The following is a 26,441-nucleotide window of genomic DNA, read 5'->3' on the forward strand; positions in this document are numbered from 1 at the left end:
GAGGACAGGAATACATCCTGGAGCATGGCTGTTATATACAGTACTTTACCTAAATGCTTTTTTAAGTGATTTTCAAATCCTAATTAGAACTTGCTAAATAGATATAGTCCTGTGCATTCTCTACATGATACAATAGCCTCTGTGTGTGTTAGATGGGCACAATTAATGATGCACACAACACACTGAACAACACGATACACGGTGGACATGCTGGGGAAATACAGGATAGAGAAATTAACACAGGTCTATGGCTGTTTAATTCAACATTAAGCAAAGAGAATCCAATCAATGAAGTATTGCTGTGGTATGAATAAACAGTGTATCATTGAAGCCAGTTCTCTTGCATTATGCATCCCTGTCCACAAATCTCCAAATGAAGTTTGGAACCAGGGAAAGCTGCGGACAAGTATCACTGATATATTCATCCACACTGGTTTTATTGTATGTTAAAGTGCTATTGTGAAGACAAACTAGAGGGATGTATGGAGAGCCAGGAACATCAAAAGGATGCTTAAAGGAAAGCTCAACTCAAAAACTATATATTTTTTCATTAGTCCACTGTTGATACAGTCCAAAAATGTTTTGCATGTCAGCAGTCAAGTTCTCAAGATATTGGACTTTCAAGAAGCAAAGTGTCACCAACATGTTGTATCATAATGACTTTTCCTTTAAGTAGGAAGTATTGAAGATATACAGTAGAAGGCTGCATGCAGTAGCATGTATAATTATTGCACTGTCTTGTGATTAAGGTGGGCGAAGTGTGTGTATGATTCATCAAGAATAATTCAAACCAAGCACATCCAAATCTGGGAGAGCACCTGGCACATACTGCCATGGACCCTTTCTTTTGCATCGGTTTCAGGTTAGGGTTCAAATAACTTGCAGCTCCAAGTAGGTGTACTGTTTAGTTCAGCAGGGGTTCATAGGAGTAGGTGTACTGCTTAGTTCAGCAGGGGTTCATAGGAGTAGGTGTCCTGTGAGTGTTAGACAAGAAGATTTCTCTGTTTATTTCATTATTTATTTTTGCAGAGGAGACAGATGGTCCACATTACAAGGAGGAGCCATGTGACATCCCTAAACAGCACCACTGAGAACCAGATCATTAAAATGTATTTAATCAAATTCGGCATATTAAAAAATCCATCTGGTCACTTCTGGACTCCCACTGTTCCCACAACCTCCACCTCTGGATGGTCTGAGAAGACTAACGGAGGGTCAGAGGGTGTGAAGTGTCTGAAGTGTCTAGTACATCAGATGTAGTCAATGTAGTTGAAACTTAGTTAAGGTTAAAGCATAGTTCAAGCAATTACATACAGTGCATTTGGAAAGTATTCATTTTGTTACATTACAGTCTTATTCTAAAATTGATTAAATTAGCACACAGCCAATACAATGCAGGAGTGGTTTTGGGACAAGTCTCTGAATGTCCTTGAGTGGCCCAGTCAGAGCCCGGACATGAACCCGATCTAACAATTCTGGAGAGACCTGAAAAAGCTGTGCAGCAACTCTCCTCATCCAACCTAACAGAGCTTGAGAGGATCTGCAGAGAATGAGAGAAACTCCCAAAATACAGGTGTGCCAAGCTTGTAGCGTCATACCCAAGAAGACTCAAGGCTGTAATTGCCGTCAAAAGTGTTTCAACAAAGTCCTGAGTAAAGGGTCTGAATACTTATGTAAATGTGATATTTCTGTTTTTTATTTGTTAATAAATGAGCAAAAAAATCAAAAAATCTGTTTCAGCTTTGTCATTATGAAGTATTGTGTGCAGATTGATGAGGGGGAAAACTATTAATCTATTTAATCCACGTTATAATAAGGCTGCAATGTAACAAAATGTGAAACAATTCAAGGGGTCTGATTACTTTCCGAATACACTATAGATTTGTAGTGTACCATGCAAATAGGTATAAATTGGCTAAAAAGAGTTTACATTAAAGCTGTTATAGCACTGTTATGGCTGCTGTTATATATTCTGTTATAGCTGTTCCTGAGTTGTATAAGGTCATTTGTAAACAAATTCATAAGCCCAGTATTTCTGACTAATTTCATCAAACAGTAATTCCAGAGTGAGAGCAGGATTCAACATACTTAATCGAGCTTTATTGCAAATCTAATGTTTGCACTAAATATACATTTGTACAGACAAACTGAAAACAGGTTTCAGTTGTAATAACTAGGCCTACTTGTACTGTGTTAGAACTATACATATATGGTCTATATCCAAGCTGTATCACAACCGGCCGTGATTGGGAGTCCCATAGGGCGGCGCACAAATGGCCCAGCGTCGTCCGGGTTTGGCCGGTGTAGGCCATCATTGTAAATAATAATTTGTTCTTAAATGACTTGCATAGTTAAAGGTTAAATGAAAAATACTTTGTAAGGACAGGATACAGTATGTTATGTAGGGATAGGCCATGCCTAGGTCACTAAGTTCATTGGGTTTCTTTTGTAAAGACTAAGCTTTATTTACGAATGACACCGCCTCACAACACAACGTCTACATCAGTCAGTCACACCCAGTAAAATACAATACAATCATTAATGTCCAAGCGTGTAGACTTCAGAATTATCTCTTGACTCTTCCCATACACTGAATGGTGGGACTGTGCCGCTGTTACACTGTCACTTTGTTTTCACGATCGTTAAAATGTGTACATCCCCAGGGTTTGACGCTGAACGAGAGTGAGAAGCCAACTGGGCCTTTTTGAGGAGTTTAGACTGAAAGTGAAGAAGATGAGAGGGATTTAGTGTTTTTCTGGTTATTCATCATGGGAAAAGTATAGGCTAATATGGCCAGAACAGATCTTCAATCATCCATATTGGAACATTATATAACCATACATGCTGATAGACTAAAAGCAGGCATAGTTCTGGTGGATCTTTATGATTAAAAGGCCCTTATTGCAGCTGTCAGTCACCAGCATAGTTGAAGGAGACACAAGCCCCAGTGTAAAAATTAAACAAAAAAAGACAGTAATGACAATGGTAACAGCATCAGACTATTATTAGGTTAAAATAAGAATAATTCATGAAGTTGAGTTAAATACAAAAAAACGGCAATATCTAATAGACCTACTTATTGTCTATTAATTTCCGTTGTATAATCCCCGTCTGCAATTTCATGTTGGATCTTTACATAACACGACATGCCCATGAAACGTAACTCTCTGAAAAACTGTTTGGCACATTATTTCGCGCTAAAAATGTGTCTAAAATGAACAGTTCCGTAATGAAACAATGTTAAAGAGACCACCGCGTAGCGTGGACAAGGCAAAGCTCCATTCTATTAGGTTTAACTAGATAAAAACGCATCCGTGTTTTGAACGCAAGTAGTTTGCTTTCGCTCACAGCGAAATATTATGTAGGTCTATTTTCCGCAATTAGGTTGTCGGATCTTTGAACTGACTGGTGACTGTAGCCTAATGCACATTCATTGACATGTTTCCTATCAAATAAACATTATAAACGTCGAGAAAAATAAAATATTTTAGCTAATCATCTTCATTCGCTTAAAATTCTTAAATCAATACATTCAACCAATACAGCTAAAACGTATAACAATATAGCTGCTTTATTTCGTCCTCGTTGCATGAAATGAAAATGACAGGAGCACTCACCTTCCGTGTCTGAGACAGTCTTGATAACCCGAATGATCTATGGGTAGTGTAGTTCTGGTGATGCACAATGGTGCTGGAAGTGCCTCTCTAACATGTTAATGTGACTACAAGTTCCACAATGAGTGTAGCCACATGCGCTTGTATGTACGTTCTGAATCCCTAAAACGTCATACATTGGGCACGTTTGAGCGGATCCCTTTTGTCAAGTCGGTGACCAACCTTTCAAAAAGGGTAGCATTATGGGGGAAAAAATGTCCGACTTGCGCCTACATGTCGACTGCATGACCTTTACAAAATTAATGTGATCAAAGGTCATGAAGTTTTGACTGCAAGTTCTGCTGTTGCTCTTCACCAACTTCATCCTACAGCCATCGCCTGCAATGTGTGAAGCTCTATTGTCAACCAATCACAAGTATGGGTAGCTGCAGCCCAATATGGCGACCGGAGTATTGGGGAGTGGGTGTGTCGGAAGGAGTGGGTGTATGGAAAGCGATTCAGATAATTGGGCAGATTTGTTGGCACTCAAGAACGTTTTGCTTGGCTGATTGGGCTGCACTACGAGTCGATAGTAAGCCGGCGACCAGTGCTGAGTGTTGTGCCTGCCGACTTGAAGTGCTTCCTAATGGGTATCATGGTTGTGTCGTCGGCGGTAGATATTGTGGCGATGTTTTTCTCTCACATTATTTTATTTCAAGTAGGATAGCAGCCTACACAAGAAATAACTCATATTTATAACCATCTAGACGTCACACTGATACATATATCCTGGACTAACTGGTGCCCCCGGACATTGACTCTGTACCAGTACGCCCCCTATATAGCCTCCCTACTGTTATTTTACTGCTGCTCTTTAATTACTTGTTTAATATATATCTAATCATGTATTTTTTACTTAACACTTATTTTTCTTAAAACAGCATTGTTGGTTAATGGCTTGTAAGTAAGCATTTCACTGTAAGGTGAAATACCTGCTGTATTCGTGCATGTGACAAATACAATTTGATTTAATTTATATACAGTCTACTACTCAATGGGGAGGGCATGAACGCAACAACACCGGGACACAGTGCCCCTTGCTCCCCGTTGACAAGCACTACTGTCCAGCAACCGGAACTAGTAGCCAATATCAGGGTGACAGTCACAGTAAGCACACGCATACAACGCATGAAGCAACAGTACACCCATCATCAATACTTTTAATAAAACAAACAATCAACAGTTTTAAAACTGAACATTTACAATTATTTGTGTAAAACTAACAGTGAAATACGACTCAGACTCATCCTCTATCTTAAAAACATCAGTCCAAACTCTCGCGGTACAGTAGCTCAATGTAATAGTTATATGGTAAGAAACGGAAGACAAAAACACAGCTCAATCAAAAACGTCTAACCTAATAGCAGAGCGCTTTCGACACAACTCCTTTCCACACACACGCTACCTTCCTTTCAACACACCCACTTCTTTGCACACACCCACTACTTTCTTTTCAACACACCCACACTCCAGTCGGCATACTGGGATGCTGCTACCCCCTTCTCACCAATCATTAGGGTGTTTTTGTTTCACCCATGCGAATGTGACCATAGATATGACTGAAATAGGAACCAACAATACCGCGATTCATGTATTACAGTGAATATATATACAAATGAATGTGACATTTGAGGCTCTCTCTCACTAATTGATTGTACAATGTACACATAAGATTTCAGTTTGTGGGTGTGTGATATTGGGGGTTGGAGATGTTTATTTTTTACATTATAAAGAAAAATATATAAACAATGGCCACACTGCCATGTTGATCTGAAACTTGCTGTTGGAAAACTACATTAGTTGTCACGTATTTCATAGTGGAGAGAAAAGGACCAAGGCGCAGCGGGTATGTGGATACTCATTCTTTTAATTGGAAAATGAAAAGCATCCACAGGGAAAAACAAAACAATAAACGGTACTCACGATCAACAACAGTTTTGCAGGCTATCCAAAAATGCAGTGCAAGAACAATCTCCCACAAATACACAGACAAACACACCCAACTAATATAGGACTTCCAATCAAAGGCAACACCACACAGCTGCCTTCAATTGGAAGTCCACCCCAATTAACTCAACATAGAAATAGATCAACCAGACTACACATAGAAATACATCAACATCGACTATAACTCAAAACCCGGAAATAATAAATCAAACGCCCTCCTAACTAACACACCACCCTGAACCACATAAAACAAATACCCTCTGCCAAGTCCTGACCAAACTAAAATGACAATTAACCCTTATACTGGCCAGGACGTGACATTAGTGTTCAACTTTCGGCTGTTGCAGATGCACCTCCCCTGACTTCACTCCTCGACTTTTGTCTAAAGTCAGTTACTTAAGCCTTACCAATCAAACACACCCATAGACTATTCAAAATGTATCCTAACAGTACTATTCTATAATGATATTGAGAAGACCTACATTATTTTACAAATTGATTGTTTTACAAATTCCCAATTCATTGTAGGCTAATTGTAGGTAACGTTTGAACTACAGTATGTAGGCTTTACTGTAGGTCTTTATGTACCTTTTTAAAACTGGAAATGGGATATATTGTTGATATGGATGATCCTTCCTGATGATTAGTTAGATGAGTAGCATGATAATTCAAAAGAGGTTTATTATTAGAAGACATATTATGACTGATATCTGCTGAAAGTATTTTAATTCACTACCACTAATATCCGATTAACACAGAACATTACCTGGTAAACAGCAAGGTAGACGAGAGATAACCAGGGAAGAGCCAGTCAGTAGAATGTAATATAGAATGTGAACCATTCTTCAAGGCCTATAATTCAACATTACAGCACTACTAATTAAACACTCAGTTAAACTGACAGACCAGGGTGATTTTGGGCTAATCTACATAGGTGAAAGAGTGAGTGTATTAGCAGCTGCAAAGTTTATGAAGCTTTTTATGTGGGTTTTAAATTGGTTGTTAGAAGACTAACCAAAAAATGCTTCATTGTCCATCAGATGCCACTCAGCGGAATACTTTTTGTCATAAAAGTCACAGTTTGGTTGAGTCTACTGTGTGCAGTTGATTGAGAATACATTTATTGATTCACTGGTATAGAGATGTCAGTGGGAAGATGTCAGGCAGGAATGATCCAACATCTTGGCATGACAGACTGATATACAGTAAAATTGGTACCCTAGTCAGCAGAGTTTGCTGATTCTCCAATCCAAGTGTCCAATATACTGCCTTTTAAAAAACTTCCAATCGAACCACCACTAGAAGTTGTCTAATAATTATATGAAAATATGTAAACTCTTCAGATGCTCATATATGCGTTAAATGAATTGCCAGAAGTTGACACCAGTTTTCATGAATTTTAGTTACAGTACATCTGTTATGCAATTATTATTATGGAAGCAGGTTCAAGTAGTGTCACCTTTTTGCCTTTACAAGTCAAGGACCAAACAATGTTTTGCTTAACCCTCTACAATCGTGGGAATTGATATTGCTAAATTTAAATGTTTCTTACAGAAGAAATATGAAAAGCATATGCATAACCGTGGTAGCAATTGAAAGGGAACAGTTTTGAGATTATGGGAAAATTATTAGACCGAAGGTGAGAAGAACAGTTCACCTGAGACAAGACTGAATCCAAACATAACACTTGATTTTATGTGCATTTTACATTTACTGTACTTTCCACCACATTTGTTGATAACGAAAATACTCTGGATATATTCAGTAACATGATAAGAAAATCACTGGGAAATGTGGGGTAGATTCAACATAAGACAAAACAATGAGAAGGGTTTGAGTGAGAGGACTAGCTGGTGTCTCCAAGTGTCCACACACCTCTCCAAAGCGTGCACACTTCCTAAGTCATTTCAATGCACTTTTATGACTCAAAGCTCGCCTATCTGTGCAGTTGAGGAACTACCGCAAGCACACTTGTAGTTGTTTTGTTTGGAACACAACCCTGCATCCTGGGCATCACACAATTACTGTTGTTACCTCAATCCAAAAACAGTCCATTATAAATCACAATATGGTTCAGGTGGGCATCATTTGAAAGCTTGTTCTATTGCCAACATGACTAGCTAAGTTATAAAATATGATATTACAGTGTTAGGCTTTCACAGTTCGAATTCAGGGAAACACATTTTAATTTTGGTGCGCATAAAAAGGAGTCATGTGTACTTTCAGGTTTGTGTGCTGTGGCAGATTTTCTTCACAATAGACAAACACAGGCTAATTCTGTTAAGAACAACACAATGCCTTGTCATCTTGTAACTGTACATCAAACATAGTGATCATAAACGTTGACACTGTATATGACATGAGTTTTATGCTATGAAATTGTGAAGTGCACATTTGGATTCACAGGTGTTTGGCTTGCTTGTATGACATCAAAGTGGTATTCATGATAATCCTCAATGTCTCATCTTTCAAAATACACTGCTCAAAAAAATAAAGGGAACACTTAAACAACACAATGTAACTCCAAGTCAATCATACTTCTGTGAAATCAAACTGTCCACTTAGGAAGCAACACTGATTGACAATAAATGTCACATGCTGTTGTGCAAATGGAATAGACAACAGGTGGAAATTATAGGCAATTAGCAAGACACCCCCAATAAAGGAGTGGTTCTGCAGGTGGGGACCACAGACCACTTCTCAGTTCCTATGCCCTGGGCTGATGTTTTGGTCACTTTTGAATGCTGGCGGTGCTTTCACTCTAGTGGTAGCATGAGACGGAGTCTACAACCAACACAAGTGGCTCAGGTAGTGCAGCTCATCCAGGATGGCACATTAATGCAAGCTGTGGCAAGAAGGTTTGCTGTGTCTGTCAGCGTAGTGTCCAGAGCATGGAGGCGCTACCAGGAGACAGGCCAGTACATCAGGAGACGTGGAGGAGGTCGTAGGAGGGCAACAACCCAGCAGCAGGACCGCTACCTCCGCCTTTGTGCAAGGAGGAGCAGGAGAAGCACTGCCAGAGCCCTGCAAAATGACCTCCAGCAGGCCACAAATGTGCATGTGTCTGCTCAAACGGTCAGAAACAGACTCCATGAGGGTGGTATGAGGGCCCGACGTCCACAGGTGGGGGTTGTGCTTACAGCCCAACACCGTGCAGGACGTTTGGCATTTGCCAGAGAACACCAAGATTGGCAAATTCGCCACTGGCGCCCTGTGCTCTTCACAGATGAAAGCAGGTTCACACTGAGCACATGTGGCAGACGTGACAGAGTCTGGAGACGCCGTGGAGAACGTTCTGCTGCCTGCAACATCCTCCAGCATGACCGGTTTGGCGGTGGGTTAGTCATGGTGTGGGGTGGCATTTCTTTGGGGGGCCGCACAGCCCTCCATGTGCTCGCCAGAGGTAGCCTGACTGCCATTAGGTTCCGAGATGAGATCCTCAGACCCCTTGTGAGACGATATGCTGGTGCGGTTGGCCCTGGGTTCCTCCTAATGCAAGACAATGCTAGACCTCATGTGGCTGGAGTGTGTCAGCAGTTCCTGCAAGAGGAAGGCATTGATGCTATGGACTGGCCCGCCCGTTCCCCAGACCTGAATCCAATTGAGCACATCTGGGACATCATGTCTCGCTCCAACCACCAACGCCACGTTGCACCACAGACTGTCCAGGAGTTGGCGGATGCTTTAGTCCAGGTCTGGGAGGAGATCCCTCAGGAGACCATCCGCCACCTCATCAGGAGCATGCCCAGGCGTTGTAGGGAGGTCATACAGGCACGTGGAGGCCACACACACTACTGAGCCTCATTTTGACTTGTTTTAAGGACATTACATCAAAGTTGGATCAGCCTGTAGTGTGGTTTTCCACTTTAATTTTGAGTGTGACTCCAAATCCAGACCTCCATGGGTTGATAAATTGGATTTCCATTGATTCTTTTTGTGTGATTTTGTTGTCAGCACATTCAACTATGTAAAGAAAAAAGTATTTAATAAGATTATTTCTTTCATTCAGATCTAGGATGTGTTGTTTAAGTGTTCCCTTTATTTTTTTGAGCAGTATACATAGAGTCCTCTTCATTTTCAGCTTTTCCCTCACTCAGACAACAACAAATGTGCAAAAGTTGCCCAAGCGCAGAGCCATATCCATGACGTCATACATAGCATGTAACTGTACAGCCACTGCGTTCCAATTTAGGTGTTTATGAGTGCAAAAATCTGCAATTTTCAGGTATGAGTGTGAAGGGCTATGGTATATGTTTGCAACATAATACAGTTTGTCTTTAATGCATCATCTCTATTGTTTAGTCCCCTACATGTATAGCTCATTGTGAATGAGAATGGTTTTCCACTGCAATTGGCATTGTATGTTGTTGACAGTTTGCCAACATAATCGATTATATGTCAAAGCTGAAGCTGTGTAGCCTTTGTCACGGCCATATTTGTTTGTTATGGCTTTGTCCTGTGTGTGCTTGTTAGTTTTTACTCCCACACACCGAAGGGCCTATAACATTGTTCAACCAAATACAGTGGGTTTTTTAAGGATCTTTTTTTCAGGTGTGCATAATAATGTATGGTAAAACAGATAGACATATAGACCAATAGATTATAGAACTGTTTCCATTAATACATGTCAACATCAACAGTCAACATCATATGCTAATTTATATTTAATTCAACCTGCCTCTAAAACAGCTTTTTCAGATCGGCTACCATGTTCCATTAAATGGCAATCTGTAGTTGCTACATCCATCTTATAAATGAATGAGTATAGCCTACCCATTGTTTCTTGAAGAATATAACGTATTGATGCCTCATGAGCTTAGTTCAACTGTCGTACCCCACCAGAACCCAAAATATGAGCTTGTTTTATTCCTTTGTTCATAAACAATGTAAGAGTAAACAAACAATGTAGTCTATATCCTCAAAACATAGTTAAAGCTAAAATATCGATATCATGGAGGATCAGTCCCTGTATCCATAGCTCTGTCCATGAGTTTGAGAGTGGGTACATTTTTTCAGAGCTTAGTTTAACTGTCGTACCCCATCAGAACCCAACATATGATCTTGTTTTACTCCTTTGTTCATAAACAATGTAAATGTAAACAAACAATGTAGCCTATATCCTCAAAACATGTGGCGTATTGTCACTTTGTTATTGTTCGAAGTGCAGATTGCCCCTTTACACTGGTGGTTATTGCTGAAGTGAGCTACTACCCGGCGCTAGGATCCGGAGGAGTGAGCTCTGCATCTCTCGCGCTCCCTCTCACCCCATCTCTCTCCCCTCCTCTCCTTGCCTTTTCTCCCAAGCCTGTTTTAAAGTCTCTGCCAGACTTCGGTTCACACGCTACTTCCTGGATGGAGGAATGGAAAGCTTCCAGTGCCGCTCCAACTATTCCCTCTCTGTTTTCGCCAGCAAAACCGCTGCAGCTCTCCGATGCATGGACTAGTCTACTGCCACTAGCGTCTTCTGCTCCTATCTCCTCGATTCTTGTTGAATGAACTGATTCAAGCTCGAAAGCTATATCTCTCCTAACTGACATGTTTTTCTTTGGGAGTATCAAGAAGCTGTTTGGAAGGAGGTTTTGAGAAGTAAAGACTGTTTTCTGGACGTTCCAGACAGCACTGAATATAATTCCACTGAACAGTCACTAGCTTACATTTAGCAGCATTTGCGCTGTTTTTACGCAGCGGACATTAATTATTTGATCAGACGGATAACTCAACAGTTGCCCTTTTTGCTCTCGATGTTCATTTTGTCATGCGGAGGCTACTGCAATCGTGTTGCTGGTGGATCTTGTCTCTGATCTTGTCTGCCTTCGTTCTCTTTTGGGCCGACTGTCATCCTGGTAAGTTTTTCGAAGTCGTATCTCTGTTTCCCAGGCTTGTTGAAAAGCCGTGGAGTAGTTCTAGGGAATATTAGTGCAATATGACTAAACTCAGCTCATACACGAGTGGCATATTAAGGACCTGTAATGTTGACGTGTTCAGTCTATAACATAATGCTGTGCAAATTTGTTCCATGCGCCTTTTTCATAATTAGAATATACATTCAATCAGACACTAACCACGGTCAACTATATTATTTGGGATTATGGAAATGTAGATTTCTGACGCCAAATGATTTGCTTTTCCATGGCTATTTTTTCGTGAATCTATTATATCTCCATTAGGCTACAGTCATTCTAAGGTGGTGAAACACCCTTCCACTTTAACTCGTGACGCGCATATATCACCAGGAAAGATCACGATAAGAATTAGTGTAACCAATGTAGACTATTCTGTTCCAACAACTATCTAAAATGTATATACAATACTCTGAAATATACTTGATAATTGACAGCGGATCGCCCATGCAACGAAACCGTTATCTCCCAACCTTGTGGCTACAGATGAGAAAAGACAAATCAACGGCGCTGCAAACATGTAGATTTGTCTTTGTACGAGGCTATCTCACATTCCAAATGAGTTTAACTACAAGGTTATGGATTAACACATAAAGCATATAAAACAATCATCGTTAGCGGGCAAGCAACAGCAGGTAATTGACACCCAACTACCCACATTTGCGGTCCATTTGACCCCGATACAGAATTGTTTTATAAAATATTATAGGTTTAGGCTACATCCTTGAGTCTTGGCACAATGTTCCTATTCTGACATGCCTAAAAGAAAACGAGAGAGTAACGATGACTGCCCGAATCAATGGAAATCTTTCTCGGGGAGAGCTTCGTCATTTGGAATGCTAAATAGAAACATTCCTATAAATAATTGTCGATATTTGACTATGCTCGGACTAATAAAGGTCCTTGGGATTTGCGAATATAGGCTATAACCTACCCGCACGGGCGCTTAGATGATTCGCACCGCTGTCCCTATGGTTTCTTTGTAGAATTTGTATTTGGGTGACCTTGACTGAGTGGCAGGCGAGTTTCCTCAAGCTTTTTGAATTTGATCTGATGACTGCACGTCTAAGAAATGTATTTGTGCCTGCTTGACAGTCTCTTCAGGGGAAGGCGCTGCTATGGACGCTCCTTGCATCACCAACACAGATTATTTTGTTTTATCATATGCATATATATAAATCCAATATGTGAGTTTTTTTTCTTTGTAGAATGAAATGATCACAACTTTGAATGAGATGAATTATACATTACATCTTGTGCTGCTATATAGGCTTATTTGCAAGCCAAGAGACTCATTTTAATTCCCATGTAACCCTGATATGTAATTCAATTATTTTACATGGGATCCAATGTCTCTGAAGAGAGACGATGTAATATCTACAGGGAAAGTATGAAGTGCATTGCAAAGCATAACTTTGTAATCGTAATTTACATGCTGGAAATACATTGTGTGTGTGTGTGTGTGTGTGTGTGTGTCACATTTTATCTCTCTCTCTCGCTCTGTGTTGGTGATGATTCATTTATCATATTTTCTCTCACTCTAAAATATGAAAATATATATATATTACTGTGCTGTGTGCTCTTTGCAAATCCAAAACCAATTCTAGTCCGTCACCCCTGGTCTCTACCGTTTGGATTTTGTGAAACAAAACTTTGCCTACTTTACTGACAAATCCACACTTCATACTTGATTTCTAACTTCTTCTGAAATTCCATCATAAAAGCTGAAGGAAACATGGGGATGGATCCTTGTTAACCATTCTGATTCCTTTAATTTTGACTCGTCTCCATTCTCACATTACATCTGATCACTAATCTAGAGGAAATCAACCAGAGGGAGTGGGATCAGTCAGAAGTGGGGGTTAAACTGCAAAGAAGAAGAAGGATGGAGGGACAGAGGGAGAGATGGATGGATGGATGTGGTACACACCCCTCCCCCAATGATTCTAGATAGGGGTTCTTTGACTTGTAACCATAGCAGAACCCTTTTTGGTGTTATATAGAACCCCTTTTGAAGGTTCAATAAGGAACCATGCTCATAAGGTTCTAAATGGAACCTGTATGGTGCTATAAAGAACCCTTTCCTATGGTTATATTAAGAACCATTAAAAAAAGTTATATTTGGCACCAAAAAAGGATTCCGCTATGGTTACAACCATCTTTGGGGCTATATAGAAGCTTTTTTTTATGGTTCTTTGTAGAACCTTTATGGTGAATGGTTCTATAAATAGTGTTTCTCAATCTGAAAGGTTCTTTGTTGATCCTTTCGAAGAACCATACCGTTTTTAAAATTTTATTGTGGTTAGCCTTGTTATATTGTTAAAATTCCATAGGTGTTATTATTGTGTTAATTGACAAGTTTAATGAAGTGAGCTACCACTGGAACAGCTGGGGGTCCCTGAGGAGAGAATTGAGAACCACTGACTGATTGAGTCAACTGTTTTCAATTGACACAAGGCCATACATGAGTCTTTCAAAAGACTCCATTACTGGCCATAGTCATATACTGAATAAAAATATAAACACAACATGAAAAGGGTTGGTCCCATGTTTCATGAGCTGGAATAAAAGATAACAGACATTTTCAATACGCACAAAAAGCTTATTTAGCTCAAATTGTCTGCACAAATTCGCTTACATCCCTGTTAGTGAACATTTGATCCTTTGCCAAGATAATCCTTCCACCTGACAGGTGTGGCATATCAAGAAGCTGATTAAACAGCATGATTGTTACACAGGTACACCTTGTGCTGGGTACTATAAAAGGCCACTCAAAAATGTGCAGTTTTATCACCCAACACAATGGTACAATTGTACGCTCCCTCAAGTTTTGAGGGAACGTGCAATTGGCATGTTGACTGCACAAATGTCCACCAGAGCTGTTGCCAGATAACTGAATGTTCATTTCTCTACCATAAGCCACATTCAACGTTGTTTTAGAGAATTTGGCAGTACATCCAACCATGTGTAACCACGCCAGCCCAGGACCTCCACATCCAGCTTCACCTGTGGGGTCGTCTGAGACCAGCCACCCGGACAGCTGATGAAACTGAGTAGTTTTTCTGTCTGTAATAAAGCCCTTTTGTGGGGAAAAATTCATTCTGATTGGCTGGGCCAGGCTCCCCAGTGAGTGGGCCTGGCTCCTAAATTGGCGGGCCCAGGCCCACCCATAGCTGCGCCCCTGCCCAGTCATGTGAAATCCATAGATTAAGACCTCATGAATTTATTTCAATTGACTGATTTCCTTATATGAACTGTAACTCAGTTCAAATTTGTTGAAATTGTTGTGTTTTTATATTTTTGTTCAGTATATATAACATGCAATAACACAACACATTAGATCAACTGGAATGACACGGTTGCACAAAAGAGCTGTGAGCAAAGCACACCCCAAAATATTCAAAAGAGCCACCTCCACTACATTTTCAAATATCGGTAAAAGAGCAACGAACCCTTTTGTGAACTGTAAATAAGCATTGAAGAACTCAAAGGGTTCTTTGAGTCATTATGGTTCACATAGAACCATCACCCTTCCCAAAGAATCCTTCAGGAATTCTCATTTTGTTAGTGTGTAGCTCAGCAGTAGTGACAGAATTCAGAACAGGAGGAGGATGGAGTTGCATTAGAGGAGTGATGAATGCTTGAGGAACAGGACATTGTCACAGAAGGGCAAATACACGCCCCAAGGACTGGGACTGTCTCTCTCTCTCTTTCGCTCTCTGCTGTGTGCAGTGTGTCGAACATCAAGGTGTCAGCCTGCTGTATGCAACATTAGGGGTTGGGTGGGACGGGTAGCGAAAAGCTGAGTTTTATCGCTTCTGCATGTGTTGCTGCAAGCCGTGGTTTGACAAAAGTGGTCGTTTTTAGTTATGACTAAAGTGATAGTAAGAGAGTGAAAGAGAATGCCAGTTCAAGGATAAAAAATGTTATATTTCATCACCAATATTTTCTGTTTGGTATAGTTCAACTCGTTTAACTAGTTTATTGGACTGTAATAGTTTATTACAAACTGTGACCTTTACCCCCTGAGCATTAAACATGCTTTAACTGTTCACAATATTCACACTCACATCTCCTTCAATGTCATGTCAATAGGTGGCAGGTAGCCTAGCATTTAAGAGCATTGGGCCAGAAACCGAAAGGTCGCTGGTTTGAACCCCGGAGCCAACTAGGTGAAAAATATGATGTGCCCTTGAGCAAGGAACATAACCCCAATTGCTCCTGTAAATCACTCTGGGTAAGTGTGTCTGCTAAATGACTAAAATGTAAAATGACTTCTGTAATCTCGGTTAACCCAGAACTAAAGTCTTGCATAATTGGATAGCTGCTTGATTAAGTTCTGGGTCCATACATGTTAAGAGAAGAGATGCTAGAATGAGGAGTGGAACCGGAACGAAGAGCTTCCCCCTTTCTCTTTGCAAGGTATGGGCAAGTCTATGGACCAAATGTCCCCACCCCCCCCTTTCGAAATTCAAAAACCTGATTTGTCTTTAATCACCGCTGCTCATTGTCCTGCTCATCCCATTCAGTCCTGACAGATTCTTCGGTTAATGTGCAGAATCTGTCCGGGAGGGATGACGTCTTCCACCAATACAGCCGAACACTGTAGACGGAGACGGACAACATAGCAACTCTATTATTCTTGTCAATATTCTGTGAAAGAGGCTGCTGCACTCTTCAAGTTCCCGTAAGGGCCAGTTTGCCGACTGCAGTGGGGCCGCACAAACATCTGTTTAGGATATAAAAAGTGCTGAATATCAATGCGGGGTGTCTCCTGCCATAGGGCACCGGCTCCAGCGTCCAGTCCCCAGCTTGGGTGTGAGTGTACTACTGAGTCTAGCCACAGCCAGGCAGACAGGCTAGTAATGAAAGACAGAACACATTGCCCTGTCACTCACTTCTCCACCATTCAGCCCAAGGATACTAAAAGGAAAGACGGAGGGAGAGAAAGAGATCAGTTTGGCCTTCGATCAGTCCCCTTGTCTGTGAAATGAATGTATGTAGTTCACAGAACAAGCTGAACAGAGCAGTCATTGTAATCTTATGAGAAGCTCCTGAGCTAGCACATCTTTTCATTTTCCTCTCCTTTTTTATTTATTTATCTTCCCTTCATTGTCGTCTGGGGAGAGTGCAATTGTTTGAATCTGATAGAATGAAATAATGTGTTTATTATCCATTCTGAGCCGGGAGCGCCTTCAATTTCAAGTCGCAGTGTGCGATAGTAGGCTAAAGGTTGACATTTAGGGAGGATTGGATATGCTTTTGGCCTCAGTAACAACATTATCATTATCATTATCATCATCATCATCTCTCCCAGCACTGGCTATTATCTGCCTCTCGCACAGGCCGGAGCAGCTCTAATGTCCGCCAGGTCACTTTATCAGTCACTGGGCCTGTCATCGTCGCCAAGCTCCCCCTAATAGATTGATTAAAAGATATGGGGGGAAGCAGACAGTTAACTGCGTGGGACGCTGTCATGTTGCAGTTGCTTAGTGATTTTCTGCAGGGTTCTTGATGAAAGTGTGGTTTGTGGAGAGAGATGCTGAACTGTACGACCACACACTACAATATGTTGTGTATTGTAGTTATCTGAATTAGCTTTCTGGTAGTCATGCTGTTCATTTACAGCATTAGGGCAATTAATAATGCTAATAATACTATCAATTAATATTTTCACAATAATAGTAATTATAATGATACTTTGAATAAAGCAAGAAGAGATTGAAAATCTGTGTTTAGAGTTTTCATCAGCATTTCTGCTCATTTCCCCATAAAATTCTGTCGCTCATCAGTTTTTCACCTCATACTCTGAAACCCAGGAAGCTACTGGGAAACACGGTTTGTGCTGGGAAGATTCCGGGCTGCCTTCCCTGTTTCTTGCCATAGCGCTTGGGCTTAATGGCCTGCTGAAAATAAAAGCTGCTTCAGTCAACAGTGGGCTTCGGCGTTGCCTTTTCTATTGTTCCAGCTCATTGTTTTAATCAAGTCTTCACTGGATTATTTTCAATGGGAAGTGGTGGGAGTTTCCCATAATTATTTTCAAATTTAAGGATTACTTACCGGTCTGCCCTTTGCTGCTTTAAAACTGCTCTTTCTGCTTTCCCTCTTTCTCCTTCTGCTTCCCTCTCTTTTAGTGGGTTGGTCTGATTGGTTCCAGTGCGCTCCGGGTCAGTTAATGTTTCCTGCTCAGCTCTTTCTCTCTGTGAGAAGCACATCTCACGCTGTTAGATGCAGGGTGTCCATTATCCCTCATCATGCATTGAAGTAGACACTTTTTAAATCACGTCTTGCTAACTAAGGCTTCATTTGATGTGCACACTGTAAAAAAAAACACCTACAAATCTAGTTGTTTCAACTAATTATTATTATTATTAAGTAACTGGTTCAACAACCATTTATTTGTTTACTCAACTTTTCGGTCAAAGTGTTACCTGAACCTACCATTTTTAGTTGGCCCAAACTTAGCTCCAATATGAGTAAATGTAGGCAAAAATTCAGTCAACTTAAAATTATGTGTTTGCTCACTATGTCTCATACGTATGTACTAATTCAACTAGAAATTATTATTTTGATAAAAGAAAGTCTGTGGAACTATACTGACCAAAAATTAAAATGCAACAATTTCAACAATTTTACTAAGTTACAGTTCATATAAGGAAATCAGTCAATTGAAATAAATTCATTAGGCACTAATCTATGGATTTCAGATGACTGGGCAGGGGCACGCCATGGGTGGGCCTGGGAGGGTATAGGGCCGCCAACTTAGGAGCCAGGCCCACTCACTGGGGAGCCTGGCTCAGCCAATCCGAATGAGTTTTTCCCCACAAAAGGGCTTTATTACAGACATGATTAGTCCTCAGTTTCATCAGCTGTCCGGGTGGCTGATTTTAGACAATCTCGCAGGTGAACAAGCCAGATTTGGAGTTCCTGAGCTGGCGTGGTTACACGTGGTTGTGAGGCCAGTTGGATGTACTGCCAAATTCTCTAAAACAATGTTGGAGGGGGCTTATGGTAGAGAAAATAACATTAAATTCTCTGGCAACAGCTCTGTTGGACATTCCTGCAGTCAGTATGCCAATTGCACGCTCCCTCAACTTGACACATTTGTGGCATTGTGACACAACTACACATTTTAGAGTGGCCTTTTGTTGTCCCCAGCATAAGGTGCACCTGTGTAATGATCATGCTGTTTAATCAGCTTCTTGATATGCCAAAACTGTCAAGTGGATGGATTATCTTGGCAAAGGAAAAATGCTCACTAACAGGGATGTAAACAAATTTGTCCTCATAATTTGATAGAAATAAACTTTTTGTGCTTATGGAAAATGTCTTATCTTTTATTTAAGCTCATAAAACATGGGACCAACACTTTATATGTTGTGTTTATGTTTTTGTTCAGTATAGTTACACACACATTGCTTTTAACTTACAATGTTTTCATCTTACATATTTGACACACGTTGACATACTGTACATGCTTAGGTTGTGCATGTTCATTTATACAGTAGTTATTATTCAACATGGGAGATTTGAACTCGCAGCCTCTTGATTCATGGCATTCCAATCTTCCTGCTATGCCACCATGTCTGTGTCAATTATCATTTAATCTGACTATTCATTGATTTTGATTTAGTTATTTAAGCAATTTTAGGTTTAGTTATCTAATGTTGGTGGGGCATATTACTCTGTTTTTAATGTTACTTCTTAATCACTATGATAAATAAAATAGTTTTTCTTGAGTTTACTATTAACAGACCTTAGATTTACTTTGAAGTGCAAAGTGTAGAAATACATGGAAATTCAATTATTGACACAGACATTGTGGCGTAGCAGGAAGATTGGAATGCTGAGAACCAAGAGGTTGTGAGTTCAAATCCCAGGTGAGAACATGTTGAATACTAATTACTGTATAATAAACATGCACAATTGAATTTAATCATGTATGGGTCTAAAGCACTACATCTCAGTGTAAGAGGCATCACTACAGATCCTGGTTTGATCCTGGGCTGTATCACAACCGGCTGTGATCGGGAGTCCCATAGGGCGGTGCGCAATTGGCCCAGCGTCGTCCAGGTTAGGGGAGGGTTTGGCCGGGGTAGGCCATCATTGTAAATAAGAATTTGTTCTTAACTGACTTGCCTAGTTAAATATAAAAAATGTCAAATATGTAAGTTAAAAGCACTGTGTGTTTGTGTAACTTGTTCCACAGACTTTTATTAGATGGATGCCAACAATCATTTCTAGTTGAATGAACATAGAGACAAATTGAGCAAACACGTTATTTCTGCCTACGTTTTCTCACGTTGGAGCTAAGTTTGGGCCAGCTAAAAAGTTCAGGCAACACTTTTACCGAAAGTTGAGCAAACAAATTAAAAGGCTGTGGAACCAGTTACTTAAAATAATACTTGGTTGAAACAACAATAATTTTATTTATTTAATTTTTACAGTGCGTGGAATATACTGCCTGTAATGCTTTAATAGAATTACCATGTACTGTTTCCCATGGATTGCAATACATGGATTAGTAACAATGGTCAAAATATTTTCCTCACAGTGGTTGATGGAGACAAAGGGCAATGCATACATTATGGATAGTTAATTGCAAGAGTTAATTCCGCATATGTCAAGTAACGATTAAGACCTTGCTGTACATAATGATCTTTAATTCAAGTACGCTATCCCTGTTTACCAGAGAGGCAGATTAGAGGTTTATAAAAGGCAAGTCCCGGCTTTTCCAATGTCCTTTAGGAGCAGCTGAATGTTGGGCTGCAATAGAGTTGACGGCAACCTGCAAAGTAACCTCTCTCTCGGCGGTACTATCACAGACAGTCCGTCAGGTGGAACAGCAGGAATGGGATAGAGACAGGAGACCAGAGGGCGTAACATGAACGGGATAAAGACCAGAGGATGTATCACTGACAGGCCATACACTCCTCCTCCCATTCTCCCAAACCCTTCCACTACTTTCCACAGGCCTGGGATCTAAATGAAAAGGACAGCCCATTTCACCAGTGATGCCTGCTGTGAGAGGGAGAGAGGAGGGGGAGGTGGTAAGACAGAGAGAGGGGTAAACTCTCACCCCCTCTGTGGCTGTAACGCTGCCTGCCTGCCAGGCTGCCAGACCCCGGAGCATGAGGAGCAGTGTGGTGCCAGGGGAGGATTTCATCTCAGTGGATTGGTCAGTGTTAAAACGCCCAGGACTGACAGGCTGTCGGGTGAGGAGGCAGACAAGACTAACTGACGCAGGAGCCAAACAAACACCAGCAGGAGGGGGAAGGAAAATAAAGTGAGCCTGTCACACACTCAAATGAGTAGTCTGTCCTGAGATGGCGAAGGCTAGTTATCCGTTTATTCTCACATATTTTGTTGTTGTTGCTGGATAGATGAAAAGTGGGGTTTTATCACAAAAAAATTGAATGGAAGAGCTTAATTGGAGCTCTGTTAACTTTTTTTTGTGATCAAGAGTCGTTTGACATTGAAAGTGTTAAGAGATTAAACTTTCTTCTCAGACTTTTCTAAATGATTTATTTTGTAAATGATTTACATGTGACTAGTAGACTTACACTACCTTATAACATCATATAATATAACATAATATAACATATAACGTAATATAACATAACATCATATAGCATAGCATAATATAACAACATAATGTAACATTACATAATATAACACTGTTTTAGTCCTCTGAAAACTATCCCCCATTGGAGTTCTCAGGCTCAACCTTGTTCTCCCTCTCTTTTGCTCTCCTTTTCTCTCTCTGTCTCTACCTCTCTCTCTGGTCACAATTAGCATGGCTCTGTAGCCATGTAGGAGACATTAATAACACATTAAAGCAGCTCAAGCCAGTGCCCATGAAGTTAAATGCCATTTTTTCTGTGAGGTTGTCTAGTGATCCTCCTTGGCTGCTCCTCTAGCAACCATGGAATGCTAAGTACAGACACCAAAAGGACACACACACAAACACACAGGTCTGAGTGCTCAATGCAGTGTGGTATAAGCAATGGGATAAATTAATGCATTAAACAAGTTAATGATTAAGATTCAGCATGAGCCTCAATGGCAGCATCAGTATGCAAACTGCTGAGGACACTTAAGGATATCATTTGGAATTATGATCATCTCTCTGGGATTCTAATGACTAAATGAATACCTTTTGTTTGGCTACCATACAGTGTGACTCATTATAGCACATTTGAGCTGGACCACTAGAGGGGGTGTTTTATATTGGGGAGGTTTTGTTTTACTTGTTTAACTTTTATTTTAGAAGGAGTTTGAGGGTGGAATAAGTCTGAAGTTGTTTATACGAAGCTTAGTCAGGTTCCCAATGTGCTTACTCTGGATTATCACTGGCATTATTTCACAGTGTTTGTTTGGTCACTCAATCAGACCCTGGTGGGAGAGTGCTAAAATTCATCCATCACTGTTCCCTTTTCGCAGTCCCCTCGCCTCCTGGCATGCCTGCCTGCCTCTCTTAAAAACATTTTTCTTTTCAACCCCTTCATCGATTCTGGACACTTTTATTCCCTTGCACCGGCAATTCCAAAACAAAGTCAAGGCTCTCACTACAATCTTCCAGCCACTCATGATTTGTACCCCCATCAAATATTTACAAAGAGAGTACAAACCTGCTGTGAGTGAGGCTAGACTCTTTTGGGAAAGCTTTAGCAACTTAACTTTAGCCTTTCTCCATTACTCACTGTGTGTCTGCGGTGCCAGGCCGTAATGTAGTTAAAACAGCTAATACTTAGCTTTTGCCTGAATAGAATAGAATACATTTCAAGTTGCAAGTTGCATTGTCAAGTGCACAAGTACAGTGAAATGCCTCTCTTGCAAGCACTTTCCCAACAATACAGTAATCATTATCAGTAGCACTATAAAAAAAAGTAAAGTAGAACAAAAACACACAAGAAATAGAAATAAGAACACAAAAAAGTAAGCTACACTACCGGTCAAAAGTTTTAGAACACCTGCTCATTCAGGGGTTTTCTTTATTTTGACTATTTTCTACATTGTAGAATAATAGTGAAGACATCAAAACTATGATGTAACACATATGGAATCATGTAGTAACCAAAAAAGTGTTAAACAAATCAAAATGTATTTAATATTTGAGATTCTTCAAATAGCCACCCTTTGCCTTGATGACAGCTTTGTACACTCTTGGCATTCTCTCAACCAGCTTCACCTGGAATGTTTTTCCAACAGTCTTGAAGGAGTTCCCACATATGCTGAGCACTTGTTAGCTGCTTTTCCTTCACTCTGTGGTCCAATTCATCCCAAACCATCTCAATTTGGTTGAGGTCCAGGGATTGTGGAGGCCAGGTCATCTGATGCAGCACTCCATCACTCTCCTTCTTGGTAAAATCGCCTTTACACAGCCTGGAGGTGTGTTGGGTCATTGTCCTGTTGAAAAACAAATGATAGTCCCACTAAGCCCAAACCAGATGGGATGGCGTATCGCTGCAGAATGCTGTGTTAGCCATGCTGGTTAAGTGTGCCTTGAATTCGAAATAAATCACAGACAGTGTCACCAGCAAAGCACCCCCACGCCATAACACCTCCTCCTCCTCCATGCCTTATGGTGGGAAATACACATGCAGCGATAATCTGTTCACACACACCGCGTCTCACAAAGACACGGCGGTTGGAACCAAACATCTCCAATTTGGACTCATCAGAGGTGTGTCTGTTACTTGAACTCTGTGAAGCATTGATTTGGGCTGCAATTTCTGAGGCTGGTAACTCTAATGAACTTATCCTCTGCAGCAGAGGTAACTCTTGGTCTTACAGCCAGTTTCATCATCGGTTTTTGTGACTGCACTTGAAGAAACTTTCAAAGTTCTTGAAAGTTTCTGTAATGACTGACCTTCACGTCTTAAAGTAATGATGGACTGTCGTTTCTCTTTGCTTATTTGAGCTGTTCTTGCCATAATATGGACTTGGTCTTTTACCAAATATGGCTATCTTCCAAATATGGCTATCTTACCAAATGCTTTAAGAAGGAAAGAAATTCCACAAATTAACTTTTAAGAAAGCACACCTGTTAATTGAAATGCATTCCAGGTGACTACCTCATGAAGCTGGTTGAGAGAATGCCAAGAGGGTGCAAAACTGTTTTCAAGGCAAAGGGTGGCTACTTGAAGAATCTCAAATATTAAATATATTTTGATTTGTTTAACACTTTTTTGGTTACTACATGATTCCATGTGTGTTATTTCATAGTTTTGATGTCTTCACTAATATTCTACAATGTAGAAAATAGTACAAATAAAGAGAGATCCTTGAATGAGTAGGTGTTTTAAAACCTTTGACTGGCAGTGTATATACAGGGCCAGTTCCAGAGTCGGGGCCAAAACCATATTTACAATGTGAAATAGAATAGACTAGAGGCTACAGGTGAACTTGAATAATGTTTTCATAATGTTTCACTCCTACTGCTATTGCGGACCAAATCAGAATAATTGTTTCCTTTTGTTGCCCCACTTTATTGTCATAGGTGTTGCATTTCAGTATGCACATAGGGGTTGATAAACTGTGTAATGTGGCCTATTACTGGAGAATATTGTCACAGAGATGTGGCATGCCATTTTCACAGTCCTAATGCATTAGTGTTGCACTGGGGTGACTGAGAGGCCTGGGCTGGGCTGGTTACAGCCTTGATACCCACTCCAAAAAAACAACATAGAGGAAATAAAAAAGAGAGAATATCACCACATGCCAAGAAGTGTTGTGTCACACAGTCAGCGGTGGGCCTGAGAGTAGAGAACAGTACATAGCCCTCCTCATTAAATTCTCGCAGTGGCGTTGGTTTTTACACTTTAATGCTTGGGAGACGCTGGCTTCCTCCTCTGAGAAATGGGGACACGGGCTGTGGCGTCGGCTGCACAACCTAATTTGTCTTACTTCTGGGGAGGCTGTTTAAACTACAATGCCCTCTCTCGTTGCCCATCTCTCCCCCCCTCTCCCTCTCTTTTTCTCTCTGGCCACTCTCATTTATGCACTCAAGTAATTCATGCAGAGCACCACCAGTTACCCAATGCTGAATCTGCAGTGAAAAAGTGTGATGGTCATTGTTACACCACAGTCGTTTGTCATGGCTATAGTGAAAGTCAGCCAGATTAATCCATCACAGATCATTATAGCACAAACAGCCCCAACTACCCATTGTGAGTACTGGATGTACAGAACTTCTCACATCAAGAGAAACACTGCTGGATGGGTCTCTGGGGTGCATCATGACACATCATTCACAACATCCCTTTCTGTCAATCAAAGTATGAGAGGACCGTTCCCAGAGAACACTTCAGCCTTTAAAGTATGCATTTCCTTAAAGGTGCAATATGCATATATCGCTCCGCCATTTCCTGGTGGCTTAAATTTGAATAGTTTGCCTAATTTTAGTTTGTGACAAAACAAGTCGTCATTGTGTATAGAATCATTGTACCATCTAAACCGCTGTATAATATATTTTTCATGACCAAAATCTTTCATTTTCAGCTATTTGAAGCTGGTGTACAAAACCCAAAAGTAAAAGACGCAAAAACGAATCTTAAGAACAGGAAGCATATAAATAGCGCACATAGAACAGACCTACCACTTCTTAAACTTGCTTTCAATGAGAATGACAGATCTATAACTAACATTTCTATGCGAATTTGGTCGGGTCGCCCAAAAAGTTACATTTTGCAGCTTTAAGCGATCGATGCGCCTCATGTCTTTTATTAATAATCTCATACAATTCATTAGCCGGAATTCCCCTCAGAAGTGGGATTTGAGAGTCAGAGGAGTGTTCTGCTTGTTAAAGTCCTTTTCTTAAGATCACACTTGGGAATGAGAGGGAGAGAATGAAAAAGGAGGGGAAAGAGGGGAGAGAAATGCTTTACTTCTTCCTCAGAGCAGCAGAGCAGCACGAGGAGAGGTAGTGTTTAATGGGAACCCCATGGATTATTTTGACATGCCACCTTTGGGTAATAAATGTGTTTGTTTTTTCAATAGAAACTTCCACTTCCCTTTCCTAGCGCCAAGCTTTAATTATCTGGCCATTTGAATACGGTGGCCTTTTCCAATGACACGGCAGCATTTCTGTGTAGTCAGGGGCGGAAATCCCGGGGGGGACGGGGGGGACACGACCCCCCCATCCTGGGAAAAATATGATTTGTCCCCCCCAATATATCACTGAAACATAACTATGTAATTTAAATAATATTAATAATACGCAATGAAAGCAATTGTGCTGATTATAGACACTTAATAGCGCGTTTTTAAGTTTCAAAAGATTGCAACCCCCCCACCCTTTGCCTCACAATGGTTTGATCCACTGCCAGTTCCTTAGTTGGCAAGGTAACAGAGGGGTCATATCCACTGTCTGAAAGGCACTCAATGAACGTAACTGAGGTGAGGTTAATCCAGTCAATCGCGCACACACACTTGCTGAATATGCAGAGCTAGCGCGCAAATATTAACTATTAAGCTAGCTAGTACCTATTCCATTTATGTGGCCTCGTCAAAGATGGAATCTTTGCTATCGTCAATTTATTCCAAGATCAGCATGCAGATGATGTAAGTTAGTGCTTCAAAGTCCCTGTGATAAGGTTAGCGATAAACTGGAGTCCAAACTGAACAGAACTACACTCTCTTCTACCATTGTCTTAAATATATTTAATGGTCTCGTTGCAAAAGCTAAATTGTCGCAAGGGAACTTTTATTTATTTATTTTATTTCACCTTTATTTAACCCGGGTAGCAAAGATTATAGCTGAAACGGAATTGGTGCTCGCTAGCTTTGCAAATTCAGCTATTGTTGGAAGCCAGTCAATATGAAACAAACTATTAAAATTACAAAAGGTTGCAGCATATGTTGTGTAAATGGTGAACTCATACAGCTGTCAACTCTTGTCATTTTAATCCGTTTCACATTTGCTAGCTACCTTTTAGAT

General features: G+C 40.6%; 2 protein-coding genes across 4 annotated transcripts in view; one reads left to right on the forward strand and one right to left on the reverse strand.

Moving 5' to 3' along the window:
* fhit (fragile histidine triad diadenosine triphosphatase) overlaps positions 1-3,629 on the reverse strand; it is a 128,570-nt gene extending 124,941 nt beyond the window's left edge. The window contains 1 exon segment of the mRNA NM_001141592.2: positions 3,618-3,629. The gene's annotated coding sequence lies outside the window, so the exon portion shown is untranslated.
* A 7,211-nt stretch (positions 3,630-10,840) lies between these two features.
* LOC106565854 (protein tyrosine phosphatase receptor type G) overlaps positions 10,841-26,441 on the forward strand; it is a 337,499-nt gene continuing 321,898 nt past the window's right edge. Inside the window, exon 1 of one of the 3 annotated variants that reach the window (XM_014133453.2) lies at positions 10,841-11,443. In XM_014133453.2, the coding sequence (XP_013988928.1) occupies positions 11,356-11,443 (88 nt within the window). In that variant the 5' untranslated portion in view covers positions 10,841-11,355. The remainder of the gene's footprint in view (positions 11,444-26,441) is intronic. The other 2 variants (XM_014133451.2, XM_014133452.2) reach the window with 2 other exon arrangements.

Source organism: Salmo salar, chromosome ssa12 (genome assembly GCF_905237065.1).
Source record: "Salmo salar chromosome ssa12, Ssal_v3.1, whole genome shotgun sequence".
Lineage (NCBI taxonomy): Eukaryota > Metazoa > Chordata > Actinopteri > Salmoniformes > Salmonidae > Salmo > Salmo salar.